The 17,132-nt window shown below is 39.2% G+C and overlaps 1 protein-coding gene across 2 annotated transcripts in view; it reads right to left on the reverse strand.

Annotated features, from left to right (window-relative positions):
• Positions 1-422: 422 nt before the first annotated feature.
• The window catches only part of PTP4A2 (protein tyrosine phosphatase 4A2), a 62,936-nt gene continuing 46,226 nt past the window's right edge, over positions 423-17,132 (reverse strand). For both annotated transcript variants that reach the window (XM_075195195.1, XM_075195194.1), the window contains exons 2-6: positions 8,654-9,337; positions 7,168-7,260; positions 4,407-4,537; positions 2,856-2,930; positions 423-2,248 (exon numbers count right to left, since the gene is read on the reverse strand). In XM_075195195.1, the coding sequence (XP_075051296.1) occupies positions 2,140-2,248; positions 2,856-2,930; positions 4,407-4,537; positions 7,168-7,260; positions 8,654-8,749 (504 nt within the window). In that variant the 5' untranslated portion in view covers positions 8,750-9,337 and the 3' untranslated portion in view covers positions 423-2,139. The remainder of the gene's footprint in view (positions 2,249-2,855; positions 2,931-4,406; positions 4,538-7,167; positions 7,261-8,653; positions 9,338-17,132) is intronic.

The raw sequence follows: 17,132 nt of genomic DNA on the forward strand, positions 1-17,132 counted from the left end.
CAGATGTCCAAAGATTCATGCTGCAACTGTGGATTATAAGCATGGACCTTTGCAGTGTTTAAAAGAAAATTTAAATATATAAAACTGATGTGCCCTTCCACCTCCCCCAAAAGTGGGCCAAGCCCCAGAGCTCATAGTCTTGGCTGGATGCTGCTAATGAGGGGGGACAAAACAGTGTAGGATCCCACCAGAGAAGCCATAACCAGCACCTGGATGGATTCCCTAGTTCCTTTTTACATAATGTTCAAAGAGGTATTGCCTGCTTAAATCCAATATTGTTCCAAACTTAACCTACTATAATATTAAGTGCTGCTGTTGAGCCTAAACATTACCTTGATCCAGACTGCTTGGTTACAATCTAGGACCAAAGGGGAAATGGAGAGGGGAGACATGGTGCATGTATACATAGAGACAGTAGAACATTGAATGTGTAAAATATTTTTATTCAACACGTTTCATGAGATCAAGGATATTTCTAGCACTTATTGATTTACAATTAGATCACCTGTCATGACACCTCCTTCAGCCACTAGCTCCATTTTTAAAAGCAGGAAATAGACTGGGGGGAAAGAGAAATTGTAATTGACAAGCACTTGCTCTTTGACCCCTGTATGTAATATTTTGTCACAAGTGGGAATAAAAAGGGATTTAGGCACAAAATTCCCACTGTCTGGAATACAAGGGAGAAGATTAGTTTTCAATGGGCAAAGCTGCTGTAAAAAATTCAGCCGGATAGGAGTAAATTATATGAAGTATTGTGATATTATAGATAAGTAAATACACATCTCTCCCTTGACCTTTTTGAGCAGCAATACAATATTTCTTTTCAAATCCATTAGCTTCCATAACAGTGAAAGTAAATACTGCAACATTTAAATAGTTTGCTTTTACATGGGATACAATCCTAAAAACAAGGGCTGTGTATTAATGAAAGACCTGGGGTTAGGCAGCTAGGCACACTGTTGAACATACACACAACTGCCCTGTATTCACAGGCTGGGATTGTGTAATAGAATTGTGTTCCCTGCCTCGGAATACAACACATCTCTTCACAGCAGTTTACCATAATGATGCTTAATGGCGTTTCAATAAATGAAATGAACTTGTGCACGTTTGTACCTGCTCTGCAATCTGAATGCGACTCATCAACTATGTTTTACAATAGTAACCTCTGTTGTCCAACATCAGGCTACACACCTTTATAGAAGGTTAGAAATAATACATTCTATGCTATACTGCAACTAGGAAACCTAGCAAGAACATTTGTAATAGATAAGTGACAAAAACAGTACATAGAGCACACATAGCTGCAGGTCACATTTGAAGCAGCAGCTTGAACAGGTGCAGTGCAAACTATGGCTGCAGTTTTAAAGCACAGGATGCATGTATGTTTTGGCATCAGCCTTGTACTAATATATGGCATTTAAACTTTTGAAAGAGTGTGTTTGACAAATTAAGGGGATTATTTGGATTGTTAGCTGCCGTAGAAAAACCGTGAACAGGGTATTTGGCTTAAGGCTGAGAGACAGTGTTCAAACAAAGCATCATTAAAAACAGTGTTGGCAAAGAGATGTGAAGAGCCCTGAGCAGTACAGATGTTCATTTGCACAACCTGCCCCGCATCTCTTACTGTGGATCACTTGCTGTAGACAGCAGATGAACTGTAACCTTTTACCAGCACCTGAGCAGAAGGGAATCAAAACACAAATCTTGTCAGCTTCACATTCATTTGGTCCAGACAATACCCCCAGTACCCCTCCTGCTGTACTTGATATTAAATATGCAGTAACATCTGTATTCTTCATATTTCTTTAGGCTTCTCTATGTCTGTAACTAAGTAAAGTTGCTGCCCTGTGCATTCAGTACTTGAGCTAGGATACATTTAGGCTATACCAGAGCTCGTTAATTTCCACCGATTTAAATCTAAATTCCACTTGGACATGTATTCTTTCAAATCAAGTGGGTAGAACACGTTTTGAAACATTTTTTAATTTCATTTCTGCCGATTGTGGCAGTGTAGTTTTGCTTCTGATGGGACAGAGGTGAGAGACCAGTCAACCGATGTAGGATCATTAATTTCATCTGGATCCATTCCCCTGGGTCACAGATGCCTGGTTTGAACCAGTTTTTTCCAATCTGTTACTGCATACAGCAGTGACCATTGGCATCCTTGAATCGCAGGCGCATTTTGGGCCTGTACTTCTCCAGGTACAGTAGCTGTTTGGAGTTAAATGCTCCTCTTCGTTTCCTAGGAAAAAAAAAAAAACCAAAAACACGACTCATTTACTGAATATTTGTAAGGCTTTATACACATGTGCACTTTATGTCCAGCATCTACTTATATACAATCAGTTGTATAATCAACTTTATCTCTAAGAACTTCAAAGAGAGGGGGATATGGGGGAACAAAAACAAAACATTTGTCCTGCCTCAGATCAAACAGAAGTGCTAAATTGTACATTCCACTGTACAAGTATTATCTACCTTACAAAAGAACCAACATTAACTAGGCACCGATTGAAAATAATCTATGAAACTAAAATTAGCATATTTTTCATGAGACTTCCACACATACACTGTGCACAAAACTATGTTCCTTTGCAGACATCACTTTAGTAGTCAAGTTAACTATATACACACACACACACCAGGTTAAAATAGGTGAGAGACATTGGCACCATTTTTTTTCCCAATAAGCTGTTTATTTCTTGTTTCAGCAAGCTGTTTAACAAGCGGCTTGTGCAGAGCCTTGTTTACCAGGAGCGTAGGTCTCAGGAGGTAAAGTCAGATGAGAGACAAGGAGGGGGGGGGGGGGGGGGGGAGAACAGAGCGAATCTGTTAATGAGCTCACTTACTGCCTGATAAACTGCACAGCATCCTCGTACTTCATCCCGCATTCAATCAGTGCAAGAGCAACCAGCACAGGGGCCCTGAAATAAATCCGTACAGAGAGATTAGTGATGTGTGCAATTTCTAGACTGAATCCTTGGGGCTTGCTGGGAGTTCAGACACCAGAGAAGCATTATTAATTGGCTTAAAACCAACACAGTTTCATGTCTATACCCATCCATTGCCAGAGCTACCTACAATACAGTGCTGAGTAGAAACTAATGCTATGCATGTAATATAAAGCCAGACTGACATCACAAATCATTTGCTAGTTCAGAAAACAAAAAGCAGTCCAAGCATCAAGCTACAATATCAATAATTCAAAGACCATAGTAAGGCAGTGAAGGGTTACATTTCTTCATCTCAGCCCACAATACATAGTTTCTGCCAACAACCTCAACAGTCCAGCACAATTGAAAGCCAACATACAAATTGGTGAACCAGGTGCCCATAGCGCATAACCCACAGCTCTCTTCATTTCTGTTGCCAGGTAATCTAATCTGCTGGAGCCCTGCAACATTCCCTTATATAAACACTTCGGGCCCCCTGTGCCCACCAGCTCAAGTACTATATGCTAATTATAAAGATCCATGGCACACTAATATTACATCTCAAACAGAGCAGATGGCACATTATTTTACCATTATCTTTTAATTTACGCAAACCGCACCCTGCATTAAACATAAAATGCCTAAAAGTGTTTAGGGTACTAGTCTTTACATGCAGCCCCAGCTTTCTGCCCCTCGATCCCAATTCTTATTCTCTGCTTTATGCTCTAAGCTTCACTGGCGTCCCAAAGCTTTTATTCAATTAGAGCTGAGGCAGTGGGTGAAGCTCAGAGGTTCATTAAGTATAGACCACGGCTAAACCTGACCTTAAGCAGCTAATTTCCCCATCATGTGACCTCTTCAGCACAACATAGTGAAAGGACATGCAGCACATATGACATCACAGGACATACAGGATGTGCAGTCTACACCATGTGATCTCCTCCTTCCCACGCACAAAAGAGCTGCGTCACACCTACTTACTTTATTGAAACAAGGTAAAGGATTTTCAGGTTGAACCTTTTAAGCACCAGTGCTCTGCAAAGTTGTTTGTGCACATGAGTAAGTGAAATCAAAAATTGTCAGACTATGTATCATGGGGCACATTTACAAATGCAACAGGTTGGCAGATTTAAATCTTCCCGCAGAATTGCTTTGTGCCTCTTCCAGCATCCTTGCATCTGACTTTCAAAAGCTGCTGGAATACCTGGGCACCCAGTAATCACATTGAATTGGCAGATTTGTGCGTTATAATTTGTTACACTATTTTACAAGAAAATTCCTGTCCACCAACAATGCAGTGTTATAGAAATGTAATTTGATGTGTCTCACTCTGCAAACAGTCAAGCACCCAAAAGTTAGACACTTTCAAGAGGCATGGTAATGTGCAGAACTGGTCTGATATGCCACATAAATCGTAACACCAACATAACTACAAGTCCCAGAATAATGCCATTACAATTTACCCACCTGCCTAGTCCTGCCACACAGTGTACAGCAATGCAGCAACCAGCTTCTTCACGAAATTTGGTTTTTAAGAGGTTCAACCAATCATCAACTATTTGTGTAGGGGGTGGAGCTCCATCATCAAATGGCCAGTCCTAAATTGGGTAAATGAGTGGTCAGAGGTAGTAGGCAGTTGAGGCATAAAAAAAAAAGCTTATATAAGATAATAAAAACCACCAGGTATAAATAAAAGCACAATAGACAGGAGTGGATACCCTTAAATCAACTGAAACTAAAATCACAATGAACAGTGGTTGGACACAAGTCTAGAATGTGCACTAAACAAAGGAGAGTTATTCTAGTTTAGTGCTGTCCAATTTTTTTCCATGAGATAAACAAAAATACATGCTAAAGGGGTGAATTGTGCATGCCATACAGTAAGGTTAGCTGATGCTCGAGGTGAGCTGGTGAATCACAGAAGACAATATGCAGGACATATTTGGCCACTGACATTGCTTCAACCAGTCCTTAGTTGAAGCAACAGTATACATCTGAGCATTGGTGTACTGACTAGTCGGAGCTTTCAGTGCAAGATTTGAGCAGAGTTTAAAACAAGGCCAGCGACTTAACTATGCACGAAAACATAGGAACTGAAGTGCAGAAAAATGGCAGTAGGTGCTCTGGACTGGAGTGAAAATTTGAAATATTTGGCTGTAACAGAATGCAGTTTCTTTGAAGGGCTGGAGAGCAGTTCAATAATGAGTGTCTGCTGGCAACAGTGAAGCATGGTGTAGATTCCTTACAAGTTTGAGACTGCATTTCAGCAAATGGAGTCGAGAAATTGGTCAGGATTACTGGTGTCCTCAATGCTGAGAAATACAGGCAGGTACTTATCCATCATGCAATACCATCAGGGAGGAGTCTGATTGGCTCCAACTTTATTCTGCAGCAGGACAACTGCCCCAAACATACAGCCAATGTCATTACAAACTATCTTCATCATAAACAAGGAGTCTTGGAAGTGATTACGTAGCCCCCACAGCGCCCCCACATCGAGTGTCTGGGATTACACGAAGAGACAGAAGGATTTGAGCAACCCTACATCCACAGAAGATCTGTGGTTAATTCTCAAAGATGTTTGGAACAAACTCCCTGCAGAGTTCCTCTAAGAAACTGCAAGTGTACCTAGAAGAAATTTTGCCGTTTGCCGTTTAGAAGGTCACACTATTATAGATTTATTTTATGTTCATTCACTTTGCATTTTGTTAATTGATAAAAAATAAACTATTATTAACACTTCTATTTTTGAAAGCATCCTTACTGTGCAACCTTTTTCCAACACCTGCCTAAAACTTTTGCACAGTTGGGCATTTCCAGGCTGGTTTCTAATTCATACAGAACATGTTTTGATTTAGTTAAATGTTAAAGTTTTCGCCAACAAATAACATACAAATTTTTACCAAATTCTTATTTAGGTTTGAGAATTTGGTGGTAAAGAAGTTGCATTTTTGGCTTCTACATTTTTAGACAAAATTCTAAATGGCATTTTGGGAATATGACTCCTACGACCCAAGGACCCTCATTCTATAACTTACAGACTTAGGGACATATTCAATTCTTTAGAAGTCCCGCGGCGTTAAAACTAGTACAGTTAATACGGTAATTTGTAGCTGGATTTCAGCTCGCGGCTCAGAGAGCTGCGAGCTGAAATCCAGCGAGTAAATTACCGTTACGGTAATCGTGCGCAGACCACAGGATTTTCGCCATTTCCGCCGACAATTGAATATGCCCCTTAGTGGGGGAAAATTCGCAACCAGCATTGGATTTAATCCCCCCTTTGAGTTGAAGCAGTATAATAAGGTTACTATGGTTTTAAAATACTGAACACTTAAGAAATTTACAAATAAACCACCTGTATTATCTACTGAACAGTTTTAACATAATTTTCAAGATTTTACCCTTCAAGAAAGCGTTAAATCTACATGAATAGCCTCAGTTATCTGCTCAACCTAAACCACTGCATGTGCCTCTGAAGCTTTCCCCTCTGCCAGCAACTTTTCAACTACTCCACAATAAGAAGCTGTGAAGCAGTTTCCCTGCACGGAGATGTTCTCGGTTTCTTGAATAGGCCTCTAGTGCAGCTCCCATACATCTTTCCCCATTTCAAACATGGGGTTACTATAAAGACTACTTGCAGGGGGAGATCAATTGTGCATGAAGTCCAAGTCCTACGGGGAGGAGGCTCTGTGGGATAATACAGTAATAGAATATTGCTGATTTTTTTCTTGCACAGCAAAAATCAGCGATGTTGCACTTACCATAAAACAGGGAAGTATGTGCAAGAACAGATCATGTGAGGCCTTAATAGGACTTATTTATACAAATATGCAGGCACCTAAGTAGTCAGCTTCTCTTTCACATCTAGATCTAGATCTGAAAGAGCTGTATACTTTGATATGCCAACACAATTCAATAAGATTTCAGCTCAATCAAATGTAACGGTTAGTAATCATCACCTTCCCATTACCATGTACCAATCCTGCACTCAATTCCCATACTATATATTTCAGTAGCTTCAGATATATTTGCAATAAAGAGCAGAGGAGCAACTAAAACACAAACTTCATATCTTCCTCACGTGAAAGACTGCTTTTCAAGTCTTCAATATGATACAAATATTCATATACAGTATATAGTTCAACCTCATCCGTCTCAAGCTTAAATGGGGACAATTATTAGACAGGCCTATAAACTGTGTGTTATAAGTAGAAAAGTAAATACTCACTAGCACTTGTATCCCTTCCTTCTCTACCGGAGCCTTGTCATATGTGGCTTCACAAACTCTCACAAGTGTGGTGACTCCATATTTCTTCAGCTCCTAAGAAGGTAAAGCATTTCATTTACAAGAACCCTAGCCACAATATAGACAGAACATGAAAAGGCAATGAACATTGCAAAGCTATAGTAGTCCCGTGGGACTTGAAAAATTGAGACACAATAAACTGAAAACTAAGGTACAAAGACCACCCACAATAGACTACTATTCTAAGGGAACTGAATATTAGAAAACACTCGTTGTAATTATTGCCCATTAAAAAGAAAAAGAAAAATATTAGCTTTACAATGCAACTGGCTTTGCTGAAAATGTGGTTTTAGTAGTGATGAAAGAATAAAAGTATTAATTTCTGGAAGTATGGTTCAACTTTTTTTGTGGCTTTTGTATGGAAATTTAATTCAAAAGTGTAAGCAAGACTTCTAAACAATGGCAAGCCCTCAATAACAATACCCAAAGAAAAACTATGCTTAGAGGAAATAAATCTATCCAATAAATAAGCTATTTATATGGAACCACTCATTATCCTATTAAGAGTACCGACAGCCTAAACATGGCTTACCATTTCATTGTAAATACAACTTGTGTATAAAACACTAATTGTGTTTTACTCCTGGAAAGGCTAAGTTTTTGGCAATTCTGACAATAACTTTTTGTATTGGGTGCAGAAATAATGGGATGCGGCAGCGTTACGGAATCGAGCACAGACTTTACATTGTATTTAATATAGCCAGAGTGTATATACTGGCGCTTAATCCCAAAGTTACAGAAATACTAAGTGCACTGTGAATTCAAATGGAGCTTCTTTCAAAAAAATACAATATAAAAAAAAAAAAAAAAAAAAACAGTAAAAAAAAGTTTTCCTATTGCGGCTATTAATAATCACATTTATAAATGCAGATTCAATTCCAAGGTTTCTTGCTCCGTTCACAGCTGTAGCAGTGGCGTTATTTGTCCATAGTCATGACCCCTTTATCCCTACCCAGTATGCCCTATTCAGACTACGGCCACAGGACTTACATTACCCATAATGCTCCAAGCCTTAGAGGAGCTAAAATGGACTTCTTTTGTGAAACCAAACTAGTAGTATGATCATCTCAGGAATAAATATCCCCAGGTTCTCTTATTGAGCTGGTATTCACAAACACTACTATTATCATTTATAAACATTACAATTGAGCAGCAAGGTGGCATAGTGGTTACAAAGTAAAATGGACCCTAGCGTATGTGTGTGTGTGTAGGAATAAATCCTGTAATCTTTGTTGTGGATGATTTCATATTCTCAGTATAGCACTGTGCAATATAAAGGACAATAAAAATAACCAATGAAAACAAAAAATATCTTGAATTTCAAGCACAAATACATCAGTGTCCATATAGTTACATACTGTAAAGTTCACATTTTTAAACTGAACCAGTTTTGGCCGATACGACTTACCTCTGTGAACTTGTTCAGTGTGGCATTAGTTGGATTGTGGGTGATTAGAAAACGCATACACTCATAAGATATTTCCACTGGAGCTGGACGGTTCATTTTGATAGTTTAAAAAAATAAGGTTTATTTATTTAAAAAAAAATTCACAGCAGAAAATATTAAAAAAATTCTATAAAGAAAAATATATATTTGAGGTTGGGAGGGGGTAAAAAAACAAAACAAAAAACTTATTGCAAAATCCCAATTGATAGAGGTTTGTCTCTTACTGATAAGCACTCTTTTCTAGGATGCAGAAGAGCATCCAAAAGAAACCTCACATTACTTCTGGGAGGGAAATAGGGCTTAAAAATATAAGTGGATATATATATAGCGACCAATGGTCTCTACTGCAGTGAGGCACTCATTAAGGGAGGATATTATTTCCCCTTTAAAACCCTTCCCTTCACAAAAGGAAAAATAAAGTAGTGAAAAATATGCGGTTGTGAGGTGAGATAATAAATAAGAACTCCCATATGCTTTTCTGAAGCCAACAAGAGGGAGAGCAGAAACTGGAGGTGTGGGCTCAGTGTGTCAACTGAGGGGCCTCTCAGCTCACTTGTCTGCACCAACGCTGTGCTGAGCCTGGCAGTACTCTGTCCTTATGCGCCGAATCGCCATATATGTGCGACGTATATTCCAAGAGTAACCCTGGAACAAAAGGAAAAAAAAAAAAAAGACACATCAGTATACAAATGCTTGGGTATTTTACTGTGATTTAAAATTAAAATGTTCAGTGAGTCAAGAGTACTGTCACTTTTTCTATGCATATCTGTATTTATTAAAGTATTGGTTCTCTACGCAAAAACAAGCTGTATTGTGGAGAAAGGAAAGAAGTAAAAAAAATAATGGCATGTATAAACAACCTGAAGCTAAAAAACAAAATCCACTATATAAATTTGCGTTAATTTTGCCCTAATTACAGAATCAGTCCCACACACTAAATTAACAAATATTTAGGTTACAACTCCCTATGAGAAAGCTCATTAGACTCTAAAGTAACAAGTACATTGTAGTAACATTATTGTAAAACTAGAAAGAGGCTTGGATTTACTAAGAAACTAAATAGCGACAAAGTTCTTGTTTTAAAACTCAATGTATTAGGTAACTATAGATACAAGTAAAATGATAAATTGCTGATTTAGTCCAACTTATAGTTTTGCAGCGTAGGTTACCTGCCTGATATATGCAATTATGACCTCTCATGTGGTTAGTGCTGTTGCTTATACAGAGTACTAAGAACAAAGAACAATGTATAAAAGAGGAAACTTTGTGCTAACCATATAATTTTGTAAGTAGGCAAATTCAAAAGTTCTCATCACTTAAGCTGGGTACACACTACAGAAATTTCAACCAACTTTCTATGCCGAGCGATTTTACATGCGATCGATGGTCCGATCGCTCGGTCCATGGACTGTATACACACTAGCCTTCTTTAGGACGATAAAGGGAAGTGCGGATGTCCCTTTAGCGACTTTTTACAGCAATGTTGTCGTGAGCAATGACTGTAATTTCATACTCACTGTTGTGGATCGGTCGGAAGTTTATACACACTACACAGCGAAAACGAGATTGGAACGAAAATATTAAACGGTACGACCAAATGAGGCAATAATAGTCCATTTGGGCAGACTTTCGACCATCGTGTCACTGCACACACTGACCCGACTTTTGAAGGAGCGGTCGTATGTCGGCTGATTTAGCCGATTATTGGATGAAAACTGTGTAGTGTACCCACCTTTAGACAATAAAACTAAATACTGGACAGCAGATATCACACAATGCTTATTTTCCTATAATTCAGATTCCTGATGCAACCAAATGAACAGGAAAGTGAAAACTGGTTCCCGTAACTAACAGTTTTACCTTAATTGAGACGTAAAGGAATGCACATGTACTGTTTTCTATAAGCCGAGTGAACTAGAATCAAATCAACTTAAAGTTGTAACTTGCTAGGAAAAATCCAGCAGATTGAGAATGCAGCCCTTCAGAAGGAGTCCTCCCAAGAAGGACATTTTAACGCTTTTCTTTGCAGATTGCCCAGCTTAAAAAGGGTCACACAGGTGGTCCTGTACTTCATTCCAAAATGATAGGAACCCCAAGCATGACCATTACCTTCAGGTCAGCTGTAAATATTCATAAGTGTTAACGAGAGTGAACAGCCCACATACTGGCAGGAGTATGCTCACTGCGCATCTGAGAAAATCCGACATAAAACTGGCAGCTTCTAGTACACTGGTTTGGAATGATCACATGGGATCATTGCCATAGGAGCATCTGCCAACACCAAAAGCCAATTTAAATAATAAGTAATTACGACACATAAGAAGCAACAGTTTTTTTAAATGCATTATCCAACAATTGCTTGTGTTACCAAAGCTGGGTACACACCTATGCAATTATCGGGCAGATCCCACGATAAACGAATGTTTGGTCTGATATTGCAAAGTGTGTACGCTCCCACAAGAGTAGAGATTCACAATATTTTTAGCATGTGGCTATGAGATATCTCAAATCAGACGGTACATTGTGTAGATGTGTACACAAATCTGCATGCTCATTGGGACTTTGTTGTTGGTAAAAATTGCATCTGAAGTAAGAATGTAACAGTGTGCACCCAGTTTTACTGTACCATGAAATTAGGCTTCTACACAGTCTGCACAATTAATGTGGTAGATTTACCAAAAACCTGACATGGTACATTTTATGTGTTAGCACCAGTAATTTTATATGATGTGTTCATTCAGAAGACCAGGTCAATTTGCAACATTTATTAATTTCTAATAACTTAGCTTTTTATCCAGCCAATTACATTACATGCTACATAAAGCTTTATTTTGGGATCATAGTTTAAAAAATATTTATTTGGATTATATAGGGAAAGGTAATTAACTTTTACACAATTCAACTTGCAAAATACCAAAGCATTCTATTCTCAAACTCGTAACAATAGGGATACAAAATATGAAAAGCATATTATTTTTTAAACCTATAAAGGAGAAAATGTATTTAGCAAACATGTTTTTATAAAGTGGCTGTAGCTAAAATATGCTCTAACACTAGGGGGCCCTTTGGTACAGCTGCTCTGGGTGTCATTAGACCCAGAGATCTCCTTTCAGCAAGGGAATAATGGTGTTAGTCAGACTTGGAAGTGCCTCCAGCAGCACAGGACAGAAGATGGTCTCTTTGTGCTCAGCAAGTCATCTTCTTATGTGAGCAGGTTCCCCTCAATCACTAATGTTGTAAAACACTGCCACTGACCATGATTAACAGTGTGCACTAAGAGTGTCTCGTGGCATACAATTTACACATGGCGTCCTCTGGAAGCAGAGCTGTGCACACATGCATGTTACATCTATAGCAAGGAGAGTGTTAAATATTAAAACAAAAAAACATCACCTTTGGTTAGGGGCAAGGGCTCCTTAGTATGCTTTTTTTACTTGGTAGTAGTAGTGCAGTTTAAGACTGATAAGCAAGTACTTTAACATAGCGGTCATAAATAGCTATGTGGATACTCACCATGTTAGCAGCTCCTGAATGATTCCTAAAAGGTGTCCCGTTATATATGCAAAGAACAAAAAAAAAGTAAAAGAAATAAAACTGCCATAAAAAAACACTAAAAATGCTATCTGTATGAAACTGAAATGGTGACAAACAGGAGGGTTAAAAGTTACTCATGTAAAGAGGTTTTAGCTTTTTATCAGCTAAGGCGGCGGTTCCCACACTGTGCGCCACGGCTCCCAGGGGTACCGCAGCGCCAGGACCCAGCAGCCTCCTCTCTCCCGCAGCTGTCACTGAATATCGACGTCAGTAAAAAGCTGCGGGAGAGAGGAGGCTGCTGGGTCCTGGCGCCCGACGGATTGGTAAGTTTCTGTGTGGTTTTTTTTTATATGGCTGGCGCCTGGCGCGGGGCAGAGGAGGGGGACACAGCGTGAGAGGGCAGAGGGGGCAGTGTGAGAGAGGGCAGTGTGTCTGGATGCAGAGGGGGCAGAGTGTCTGGATGCAGAGGGGGCATTTTTGCATACAACTAAATAAGTATTTCTGTCCTGACCTAAATACTTATTACAATTTTTTGACCCAACTACTTCTAAAACAGGACTGCTCAATAATTATTTTGGAGGGGTGCCTTGAAAAAATTTGAAAACTAAGGGTGCTGCGAACTGCAAAAGTTTGGGAACCACTGGCAGCTAAGGCCATACAAGACTTTACACCAGGAAACAGCACAAGTCCTCACACTAAATACACAGCAGAGAGGGCTCACCAGAAAACACTGCACAGAAAAGTCACAAAGGGCATCAGCACTGTTAGAAGTATATGCAACGGGGACCACTACACTTCTGCACTAGGAGAAATAGAAGCTATTCCTGAAAAAAAATGCTACAGTTATATTTTCATGGGTCAAAAGTTATATTATGAAGTTAATGATTTAACAGGTTAGTGAATGGGCTGGCAACCGCTAACACTCTACTAGCTTGGCTAGAGTTCATGCTCTTGGACATGGCTCACTTAACACGACACCCTGTCGTAGCGCTCGTTCTGTCAGTGAACTGCTGAGGTTAATGAGATCCCAGTGAATTACACACGTGTAACCTGAAGGGCGAGCCCTAAACAAAGGCTAAAACCACACAAAAACCGGTTAATCTTTCCAGGGTGACTCAATTGTGCCAGTATGTCAACTGGCTGCCAAGACAGTAATGTTGTAACAGAATACCTTATACAAATCAGAATGTGCATTTAGTAGTTGCACAACATGGGTTTCTGCATGGCTATAATTTCCTCTGTACACAATGTAGTACAGCATTGCATATTATAGTAATGCTTGCTTTGAAAGAGTTGGATAAATAATTTGCGTGGACATCCACTTTAAAAAGGCTAATGTCACTTTTTGATAGGAAAAAAAAAAAAAAAAAAAAAAGTTAAGTAATGTCACTCCTCGGGACCCCTATTCCCCTGCTCCGCCAGTAGCCGTACAAAAAAGAGCAGCCAATTTTGGAGTAGACCACAGCAGGATGCCATGTCAGCCGTGCCCACCCCACCGCCACAGTGCTTGAGGCTGCCAGGTTTTTAAACTACATCTAAATAAATTTTCTAGCATTCAGACATGACATGTACTGAAAAGTTCACCTACTCTTACTAGTTAAACTACACAAGCAATTTCCTTGACTTATAGAGATTGATGTGAGCATTAACTATAATAGGATGAGTGTTTAATCTCTCATTCATACAATTTTATTTTATTTTTTGGGCGATTCAGGGAAACTGAAATGTACCATAAAAAAAACAATCAAAAAAATCCACAGATGGCACTTTAACAACTAAAATACAAGAAATCCACACTAAACTACAAGAGTGATGTTCAGTAGTGCAATTGCAGGCATCCATTATGCAGTAGCTGGTTTCCAATGGGATCATCTACACATGCTAATTTTAATCCCATAGATTGTAAACTTGCGAGCAGGGCCCTCTTACCTCTCTGTCTGTATATATTACCCAGTATTGTTTTATTAATGTTGGCTCTCAATAGTAAAGTGCTACGGAATTTGCTGGCGCCATTACAAATAAATGATGATGATCACTATATGCTGCTGTTTAAGTCATATGGCGTCTTAAAATCGCCTATGTAGGTCAAAACGGCACAAATAATTTCGTTTTTGCAATTTCACTTCATAGGACACTGTACTACATTATGCTGGCTTATGCAATAACCCGAGATTAACCACTCTGAAATCTCATTACAGATATTTCCTGCAAATAAAATCACATGGATGTCAGTCAATGGACCTAGTAATGTCGGATTCAATCCAACACAGATTAAAACAGATATTTCTCTTAATACGGTTGTACTTTCAGGTCTTTTTTTTTTTTTACAGTAGTCCTAAAATTATGTGGGGGGCGTGGAATCTATCTATATCATGGATGGACTGTTCGATTGATACACCACAAACACTGACGGCTGTTAACTATGTTCCATATAGATACATAAAATGCAGATTATAAATAGTGTTGCTATATTTAAAAAAACATTAAAAAAAAACACACCAATATGTTTTTTTTTACAAAAATGTCACTAGTATGACCATTCGTTTTCACTGACAGGACCCATACCGTGGAGTGTGCAAATCCATATGATATTTTTAACTGCCAAATGGCACAAGCCAGCAGACTATGAACTGTAATAATTCTTCTTGTTCACTGCACCAAACTATGACTTTAGCGGTTTAAAAAAAGGAATGAGGAATAAGCTTTGGTCACACGGAAGAATGCATCAAGAAGCTTCTTGACAAGCAACGCAAGCTGTAATTTTGAAGCATGTATTGTTTCACAAGAGCAGCAGAGATTTATTTTTTTTGCTGCACATACCAATCTGAGGCATAAAAGGTGCTAAATCAGGAAGAAAAATACCACATTACTACAAGATTTATGGCAGTCACTGCCTGCTAATCTTACCGACAAGCTTTATCTGGAAGTATTAGCTTCACGGTTGTACATGTGGTACATAGTTTAGCAGCTCCAGTGAAACGGAAGGCAGGATCACCCTGTTCCTTTGCAAGGGGAAGGGACATAGTCATTTTGCTATTTGGCAAAGGCAGCCTGTACCTGAATAATCAGGTTTCCTCATGTTTAATTTCATCACCAACATGTGAGTGAAGCAGGGCCAAGAATTCCAAGGAGAGAAATGGATATTCAGGACGGCAAACCTACCACCCCCAGCACATGTACACCCCCTGCCTTACTAGCTTTACCTTGGACCTCTCCCAAAACATGCAGCCTGGACAGGAGCCATTAGCTGCACTCGCTAGCTTTCCTTACACAGGCAGCAACAGCTGAGATTGTGAAAGGTTTACAAATAGCAGATACTGTAGAATAGGATAATGTGATCACTTTTCAAACAGTCATGAACATACTGTTCAAGGACTTCTGATAAATGTGAGCTGTGCACCATCAGAAAGGCCTCCAGAATGATGGAGCAAATGTTACACCAGGCCTGGCCAACCTGTTGCTCTCCAGGTATTGCGAACTACAAGTCCCTGCATGCACTGCCAGTGGATAACTGGCAGGGCATGCTGAGACTTGTAGTTTCACAGAAGGCTAAAACAAAACAAAAATGTCACACGAATGGCAAATTTATATTTGCTATTTGTAACACCAAGATTAACAAACTACTGTACAAAGTGTTAATTATCTTCCTTACGTAGTTGGTACAATGCATGTATATTGCCTGCTGGTACTGTCACACCTACTTCTCCAGAAATAAAGCCTGAAGTTAGAAAGTTGCTGAATGTACTGCCTTCCAAAAGACCAGTGATTACAGGTGATACTAGGGCAACGCCCGACACCTAAAATGGATCCCTTACAGTTCTTCCAGCCAGAGGCACAGAGGATGTTAAGCAAAATATTTTTTCATAGCCCTTTCCTTTATCAATGTATTTCAATTTCGGAAATCAACTGAGAGTTAGCTTCACTATGCCCCTTTACGATTTGTCCTTTTGACAGGAGTAGTTCTAAAAATGGCATCTAGCTTTTGTGATTAGACTGCCACGGTGTTCCTATTAAAAAAATAAAGTGTATACTATAAGAGGGGGGGGGGTGAATTCCCCCCTAAATGTATACTGTATACTAAGTTCCACACATTCAAGTGTGCTGTACTTCATTATCAAACACAAAGCAAACCTCATCTCCGACAACCATTATCTACATTAGTATATCAACAATACACAAACACTATTTGAATAAAGACTCAATTGTGAATACTCTAAAACAAATAAAAGTGTAGTATGAAAACCAGTAATAGAATGTATATCAAAAAGTGTTCTAACCACACTAATGCAGGGCTCCTCATAATGCAAGAAAGACCTACTAGCAAGTTACATATTTAGTCAAGCTGAAATTGTACTTCTCAAATAAACAACGGCTGCTGGTTGAACAAAATTTACAAAAGCAAGACGCAGCTGAAACGCTGAACATCTCATCTTATATAAAGCAACAATTACAAGTGTTAACCAGATTGATGCAATAAAGCATTTGAAACTAGCACCTGTGTTTTTTCATGTGTCCGAGACTGCTGCTTTTCTTGTGTGAAGTTACCTACTTTACGTTTATTTTCTGCCATACAGTCCTCTCCTACTGCCTCACACACAAACATCCTGACCAACCCCCATCACTACCACTGTCTTCCAGGAACAGCAAGGTGAAATCACCCATCACACAGACTACCCACCCTTCCATAAGTGCAGCTATAAACCCTCACCCCTCCCTACTCCCCACAGCAGATCAGGAAAGGGTAATGTTAGCATAGGACTATGCTATGAATGATTATCAGAACCCCTTTAGTGTCTCACAAAGTGCAGCTTTTTTGCTTCCTCCTTTACGCCGCAGAAATTGCTTTTGGATGTACTCCGCTCACTCCAAACATGGAAGACTAGAGACAGGTTAGAATTTCCAGCAG

This window comes from Mixophyes fleayi, chromosome 2 (assembly GCF_038048845.1).
Source record: "Mixophyes fleayi isolate aMixFle1 chromosome 2, aMixFle1.hap1, whole genome shotgun sequence".
Classification (NCBI taxonomy): Eukaryota; Metazoa; Chordata; class Amphibia; order Anura; family Limnodynastidae; genus Mixophyes; species Mixophyes fleayi.